This window comes from Corapipo altera, unplaced genomic scaffold (genome assembly GCF_003945725.1).
Source record: "Corapipo altera isolate COAL_440 unplaced genomic scaffold, ASM394572v1 77b, whole genome shotgun sequence".
NCBI classification, from domain to species: Eukaryota; Metazoa; Chordata; class Aves; order Passeriformes; family Pipridae; genus Corapipo; species Corapipo altera.
In genome coordinates this window covers 184,509-192,445 of record NW_020884933.1, presented here as the reverse complement: position 1 = coordinate 192,445, position 7,937 = coordinate 184,509, and the positions used below count along the sequence as shown (strand labels likewise).

General features: G+C 48.9%; 1 protein-coding gene across 1 annotated transcript; it reads right to left on the bottom strand.

The window, feature by feature from the left end:
- Positions 1–250: 250 nt before the first annotated feature.
- NRAS (NRAS proto-oncogene, GTPase) lies at positions 251–7,862 on the bottom strand. Its single transcript, XM_027659810.1, has 5 exons — positions 7,697–7,862; positions 6,746–6,924; positions 5,636–5,795; positions 4,738–4,861; positions 251–3,980 (listed from the first exon to the last, which is right to left on the bottom strand). The coding sequence occupies exons 1-4, from the start codon at positions 7,805–7,807 to the stop codon at positions 4,742–4,744; spliced, it is 570 nt and encodes a 189-aa protein (XP_027515611.1). The 5' UTR covers positions 7,808–7,862; the 3' UTR covers positions 251–3,980; positions 4,738–4,741.
- Positions 7,863–7,937: the final 75 nt, after the last annotated feature.

Here is a 7,937-nt window from a genome sequence, read left to right as displayed (position 1 = left end):
GTCATTAAAACTGGACTCTGGACCAAGCCTGTGGCAGGTCTCAAGGCCACTCTCACTGCTAATTGATGCTCTAGGGCACATCTGTGATCCAGCTGCCCATGCCCCAGGACAGAAGTGACAACTGGAGTAAATCTCATCCCCCAGGGAAAGCAGAGCACTGCTGATAAACTTTCCATAATCCACTCGTGGCTCCTGTGCCCAGATCACAAAAGAAACAAGCAAAGAATTCAAAGTTTATTCTTTAAAAAAGTTATTTAAGAAGCAAAATAATTTACTTCAATTCAAACCAAAAGAGATGCATTACTGAAAGCAAATAATTAAACAAAGTAACAACAAATTAGCCCTTGGGTTAAAAGTCCAGATCCCAACAGTTCCCAACGATCCTGGAGGTTAATCCCAGGCAGACACTCAAGGTTTGGGGTGTAAAGGAGAACACGCAGGTCAGAATGTGATTCATCTTCCACTGCTCTCCTTCCTCCACGGGCCTGAGGTTGCTTGAAATCCAATTCTAAGTCACTGAGCTGTGCTAAAAATTATAACACCTTGAACATCCTGGTTAATACCCAAAGTCCTACCAAGGACAAGAACTAAATCTGAGCAGTTGTTTGAACAAGACCACGGAGTGGGGACAAAAAGAGGAACTACCACAGAGTTACACTGGTTCCTGTTCTCAGCCACAGCAACAGAAATGTTTATTACAGTTATTGGCACTTGCAATTTTTGAACAAGAGCTTTACCCTTTTCCAGTATTTTGCCTCTAAGTTGTTTTTCTTCCCAGTCAGGACAGTAAAATCAGCTTGGCACTAAGATGGTGTTGTGCTGTTAGTTGTAAATAACATTAAGAGTAAATCTACCAAACCACCTTTTCCAGGGACTGTCTTGTGCAAAACCTCCTGTGCTTATCTTCTAAATAATTTCCCCAAAAGTTCCTGGGGTTTTTGTCCTTCCACAGTTCTCAGCTGTCACCAAACCCAGGGCTCTCTGTGGACACCAAACCCAGGGTTCTCTACAAAAAGCTGGAAATGAAGAACAACCATTTACTTCACACTCCTGACTAGTGCAACACCCTGATTTTGTAGTATCTGCTGGATTTGGAGCTAAACCACCTGTGTAGGTCAGCTCTGCAGCATCCTAAAACCTGATACAGCCCCTTGTGAAGGTTCCAAAGGTGACATAAATGCAGACCTATCCTTACCAGGGCTTCTTCCCTTTTATTGAGCCCAGGAGAAAGGGAACAGCAAAGAGAAAGCAGATGCATTTGCCAGTCAGTTCCCACACATTTCTGAGAATTCCCTGCTTTTGGAGTTACAGCTGGTACATTTTAATGACGACCAGAACGGGCTGTGCAATGTGGAGCATTGTCATGATGAACCTCCATCCAAAAGGAATCCTCTTCCATACCTGACCAAACAGACTTCAAACATCAAAGGCTCCCTGCCAAAGGCTTCCCGTGGCCACAGGCAGCCCTGCTCTGTACAATCCTGCTTTCTACATTTCCCAAACAATCAAAACCCAGACAGGACCTGGATGACAGGATCTCACCCTTCAAACTTCTTGCAAACTCCTCATTGCTCTTTCCCAAGTGCTGCCTCCACGTGACCAGCTGGGTATCCCAAAATCATCATTTTCCAGGGGTAATTTTATTAACTGGACAACAGTGTGTCACACATCCTCCCTTTGGAAGCAGACAGTCAGCTCCTGCCACACGGAATGCTTTCACAAAAAACCTTTTCTTGACAAAACCTTCTCGGCCCTGAGAGCCTGCACTGATGGCAGTTCTGCCACGTTTAACCTGCAGCATGAGACCAGTCATGGAATGGTTTGGGTTGGAAAGGACCTTAAAGCTCATCCAGTTCCACCCCCTGCCACAGGCAGGGACACCTTCCACTAGCTCAGGTAGCTCCAACCTGGCTTTGAACACTTCCAGGGATGGGGCAGCCACAGCTTCCCTGGGAAACATCTTCAAACAAATTCAACTCGAGCCACAGTCAATGGTATCCACAATTCTCCCACCCTGTGTGCACGTTGCTGGAAAATAATGTTTTCTGCAAAAATATCGTGGGTTTAATTCTTATCAGCGTCACATAAGTCAAATAAATTGCAAAAAGTACTCATAAGGATTATCAGAGATAAAGAAAACGTGAGGCAGATTGATCCTCTTCATTCTAAGAAGAGAATTAAAATGCAGTGAAGGAAGCAACATTAAGAGGGAAAAATTCTTCTCTCTCTGTTTACTGATTCCTAATTTCCACTTGAAACTGAGAACTCCAAATGAAGATGTGACTGACACCAACAAACTGAAATGAAGCCTCTCACAATTTCCCTGCTCCCGCTGGGCCGGCACTGACCGAACGCTCCCTCTGTTGGCTGAAGGCTCCTTCCTCCTCCATCAGAGGGACTGGGAATTCAGCTGTGCTGGGGGATACACTGCCTGACCCCACGGAACTGAATCCAGCACCAGCAGCACAAGAACTAGGGAAGGACAGAGCATTCCAAGGAACACTGGCAGGTCTGGCAGCAGTGACCACCCTCGGACACCCGGTTACGGGGGAAGAACTCGCAGAGCTCACGCAGCTCTGCCCTCGTACTCGGGGGCTGTGAGTTAGAGCAGGCCCAGAATTCCCATCAGTCTGTCCCACACCTTCTGTGAAGTCATCACTGAACTCATTTCCTTCCTCATTTTGCAAGGATGCTGCAATCAGAAGCTGGCTCAGATCTCTGTGGCAGCTCACTGCCTTCTCCTCTCTGTCACAGAATCCCAGGATGGTTTGGGTGGGAAGGGACCTTAAAGATCATCTCATTCCATGCCCTGCCATGGGCAGGGACACCTTCCACCAGACCAGGTTGTTCCAAGCTCTGTCCAACCTGGCCTTGGACACTCCCAGGGATGGAGCAGCCACAGTCTGTGACAGTCAACCCAAAACCCCCTGACAAGGAAACTCTCCAACTACATTTCACAGTCTAGAGACATTTTGAAGAGACTCTTTACAGTCTGGTGGTAAGAAAATAATTCAAAATAAAACAATTTGCAAGTTACACAGAGAGCTGAGGAACAGCTGTCCAAATTAAGCTCCAGTTACCAGATTAACTAGTGAGAAGCTGCCCAGAAGTGTTGGCAGTTCATGTTAAAAACGAGCAGCCGAATGATTTGGTCCAGCTTGGAAGAGATCTGAATGCTGCAGGAAAACAATACAGAGTATAAACTGTTCCACCCACAAAGAAAGTAAAACACAGGTGCAGTGTGTCCCCTGCCTTGTTCAAGAGTCTCACAAGTGCCTGCTGGACCTCCCAGCCTACAAATTCCTGCTGCAGTGTCCTGTCAGGCACAGATCACCCACACCACATTTGCCTGCTTAAGACAATGAGCTCCCAAGAAATTCCAGTCCTTGGGGTTTTCCTCAACCCAAGGGACAACTTCTAATCTTCTTAGCAAACAGGCACTTAATTAGGAAAGGTTTTATTACAGAAATCAGGGATCAGGCAGGTGGCACTCCTGGCACAATGGAGATGTTGCACTTTGCTGCCCAGAGAGCAGACACCTATCTGACAGGGGACAGGGGCATTCCTGGTGACACCACCACGGGTGACATCACTCTGTGCCACTCCTCTGACAGCACTGCACAGAATCCAACAGACAGGGGACACACAGCACTTCTAGAGGTAAAGTGTCATCTTTTTCACAGCATTTAGTCTCTATAGTTCACTTTTGTGACTGGTTTTCTTCTTGGACAAACCCAGGTAACACAGTGAGAAAAGAATCCCAGTACATCCAGAGATGCTGCTGCTCTGGGAGCTGAGCAGGGAGGTAGATGCCACGGATGTTCTCTTCAGATGGAGCACGGAAAAGGACCTTGTGCTAATTAACTGGTGCCCAGAGTCTGCCACTGGCACCAAAACACTGCAGGGCATCAGCATGAGATGCAGCACAGGAGTATCCAGACTCGTCCAGCAGCTGCACCTGAACCACATTTTCCTGGCATCTGGAACAGAAAGGCACCTCCAATTAGCACCTAATTGGGCAACTCTGGGATGGATTGCAGTGCCACAGCGTAGCAGTGCAAGCCCTGAACTGGTCTGTGTTCACAGCGATGAGCAACATCTTTTAGGGAACTGCTGAAAGGAATTTCACTCAGCTGGGAGCTCAAATTGCGTTTCTTGCACCATTTTATTTTATTTTTAATCCTGGAACTGAGCACATTCCAGAGGAACTCAGCTCAAGGTGAGCCGAGTCAATCAATCAATCAGGTGAGTCAATCAATCAGCAGCACACGGGGACTGCACAACTGTGCCCACTCCTTTCCAGTTCAGGTGTTTCTTGTGTGCACACAGAAACCACACACCCTCCAAAGAGTCCAACTGGTTTCCCAAAGGAAGGAGACACTGCCAGGGATGACACAGAGAATCACACCATGGAAATCAGTGGAAATCACAGAATCATGGAATGGTTTGGGTTGGAAGGGGCCTTAAAGATCATCTTGTTCCATCCACCCACACAACAGCCAAAATGCTGTGGATGAAATTTCCTTTTCTTAAGCTTTGTCATCAACTTAGAGGGGAACTTATTTTTTTTTTTTCTGAGAAGTAATTAACTGTGGGATCCAAATCTCTGGGAATCAATAGGTCGTACAGTAGGGGAAAAAAACCCACCTATGGCAACCAGCGTTTCTAAGCTGCTTTTATCAATCACTGGAAGGCAAAAAGACAAGAAGCCAGTGGAAAACTGAAGTGGCAGCTCACCTTTTCACATCACAACACAGGACAATCCCATGCAGCCTTGGTTCCCATCCTCGCTGCTGTTGAGCTTCTTCATCCGGTACTGCCGGATCTCCCTCACCAGTGTGTAAAAAGCATCTTCCACGCCCTGGAGGCAAAGGGAAGGTCAAGCATTTTCTTTCCTGGAGCTTCTGAAATCACTGATCTTTCCACCCCAGGAGCCCTTAATGCATTTGAAAGACACAATTCTACAGGAAGAGCAGCACCCAGCTTATCCCAGGGCTCGTAAGTCGATAAAACTTCCATGTCCCAAACTCTCCCCTCACACTCCTGACTCTCCCTGGGGCAACAGCCCTTAAAAGAAACACAGAAAACTGAAACTGTAAGGAGGTTCCATGCAGGAAACAAGCTACTTCTTGCCTAATCACCTCCATTTTAGAATTCCTGGAATTTAATTCCTTAGAATTTTCTGGCTGCTGCTTAATAACTGCACCTTTACTGGTTCATCCCTCCTGCTGCAGACTGGGCAGAGCCACGTGTTCAGGGCAGCTCTGGAGAAGCCCATTAGTCCAGTCTGGGGGAATTCTGTCTGTAAAGATAATCTTGTAATTGGCTTTCATTAAGAAGCCAAGAAAACTGAACAGGTCTGGGATGATGAACTGCAGTGAGAGCAGGTGAAGCTCTGCTCTTCTTCTTCTTCCAGCCATGACACACTGAACAGGGAGTCAGGACAAGTCTGAAGTGATTCCTGTACTGGCCCTGCCCAGTGATAAACACAAAACTCTCTCAAGCTGAGAAACGAAAGCTAAAAACTGTAAAAAAAAATGCTTCTCCTGTAGGTAAGGCCCAAGCACAGGGGGAAATGTCAGAGCAGCCAGCGTTTCACAGCAGGGAGGAGTCAGGTCCCAGGGCAGCACCTCACCTGTCTCGTTTTTGCAGAGGTCTCTATGAAGGGGATTCCGTAGCTTTTTGCTAATTCTTGAGCCTGTTTTGTGTCTACTGTTCTCGTGGGCAGGTCACACTTGTTCCCAACAAGCACCATGGGCACGTCATCCGAGTCTTTCACTCTCTTGATCTGTTCTCTTTAGGAAGACAAATTTAAAAGAAAAGTTAGGAACTATTTTCTAAATACAAAAACTGGTTTAGTTCGGTGTTCAAACCACCTTGTGCTACAAAAATATATGTTAAAGCTGGGCAGGACCTCAGGGGTTCAACCTACAGCAGGATGGCCAATAACCAGGTACACTTCATTTTCTAGTCCAACTCTGTTTTTCTCACCCATTTTCTTAGAGATGATGTTCTGTACTCTCTCAATATCATCTGATTCACTGAATCACAGAATTGCTGAGGTTGGAAGGGACCTCTGGAGATCATCCAGTCCAACCCCCCTGCCAAGGCAGGGTCACCTGGAGCAGGAACTGTCCAGGTGGGTCTGGAATGTCTCCAGACAGGGATCTCCACGCCCTCCCTGGGCAGCTGCTCCAGTGCTCTGCCACCCTCAGTGTAAAGAAGTCCTTCCTCATGTTGAGGTGGAACTTCTTGTGTTTTAGTTTATGGCCACTGCTCCTTGTCCCGTCACTGGGCACCACTGGAAAAAGTCTGGCACCATCCTCTGACACCCTGTGGAGACATTTGTATTGATTGATGATATGATTAATGATTAACACAACAACCCCCAAAACTGTGCCATTCCAACTGACTAAAGATGGTGAGGAGGCCCTGGCACAGGTTGCCCAGAGAAGCTGTGGCTGCCCCATCCCTGGAAGTGTCCAAGGCCAGGTTGGACAGGGCTTGGAGCAACCTGGGCTGGTGGAAGGTGTCCCTGCCCATGGCAGGGGGTGGGATGAGATGAGTTTTAATGTCCCAACCTGCCTGTGATTCCATGTATCGGCACTAAACACTTGAAAAACTTCCTGACAGAAGTGGAAGATTTAATATTTGCCTGTTATTTAGTCTTCACTGAGTCACTTCCCCGCTTCACTTCAACCAATGGACCTGGTGCCTTTCCCAGTGTTCCCTCCCCAGCCCGTACCTGTAAAGGTTGATATCAGCGAAGGATTTGCTGTTGTTGATGGCAAAGACACAGAGGAATCCCTCCCCAGTCCTCATGTACTGGTCCCTCATGGCACTGTACTCCTCCTGCCCCGCCGTGTCCAGGATGTCCAGCAGACACGTCTCGCCGTCGATCACCACCTGCTTACGGTACGAGTCCTGCAGGACAAACAGGGGCACTGCCCATCAAAAACACGGCACTGCTGCTTCCCACCTCGGGCATTGCGAGTGAAAAACAAAAGTGTTAATAAAAAGATGGGTACGAGGGAGAGAGGAGCTTTTCCAGCTCCTCCAGGGGAGGCTGTGGCTTCCCCGTCCCTGGAAGTGTCCAAGGCCAGGTTGGACAGGGCTTGGAGCAACCTGGGCTGGTGGAAGGTGTCCCTGCCTGTGACAGGGGGTGGAAAAAAACAAGCTTTAATGTCCCTTCCAACTCAAACCATTCTGGGATTCTGGGATTCTTGCCTCTCTCTAATTAAAAACTACCAGTACCTGAAACTATCCCATTTTAAACGTTACTCAAACCATCCCATTTTAATTGTTACTCGAACCATCCGATTTTAAATGTTACTCTAATCCCTCCCAACCTTTGTTACAAAACAGCCAAGTCCTGTTGTTTTAAAGAAATTCCTCAATTAATAAGACAGGGAGGAAAAAAAAAGGGTATTATAAACACCATCACCGTGCCAGGGATCTCCGCCCTACACAGACCAGCGGTGGCTTTTTTTTTGGTTGCCTTTGGCTGCTTTAGGAAGCCCGAGGCAGAACGGGGGAGGAATCGCCCCCAGAACCCCGGGCTGGCTTGGGCTGGGCCGAAGGGACCCCACGGCCGCCGGGGCACGGGCGGGGACCTCGGGAAGAGTTTTCCCAGCATTTCTCACCCCCCGCTCCGCTCCCGCAGCGGGTCCCGCCCCCCGGCCCGGCCCCGCCGCACCTCGATGGTGGGGTCGTACTCGTCCACGAAGTGGTTCTGGATGAGCTGGATGGTCAGCGCGCTCTTGCCGACGCCGCCCGCGCCCACCACGACCAGCTTGTACTCGGTCATGGCCCCGCGGCCCCGGCCCGGCCCCGCCGCGATCGCCCCGCGCCGCTTCCGCCTCCCGCCCGCGCGTCACCGCCCGCGCCGCTTCCGCACACGCGGCACCGGAGCGACAGCGGGGACCGGGACACGGGGG

Excerpts from the sequence above, each read along its gene's own strand:
- NRAS (XM_027659810.1), bottom strand. The coding sequence starts at position 7,807 with ATGACCGAGTACAAGCTGGTCGTGGTGGGCGCGGGCGGCGTCGGCAAG. Across the intron at positions 6,925-7,696 it reads AGTACGACCCCACCATCGAG|GACTCGTACCGTAAGCAGGT; the intron begins GTGCGGCGGGGC and ends TTTGTCCTGCAG. Across the intron at positions 5,796-6,745 it reads GCTGATATCAACCTTTACAG|AGAACAGATCAAGAGAGTGA; the intron begins GTACGGGCTGGG and ends GTCTTCCTAAAG.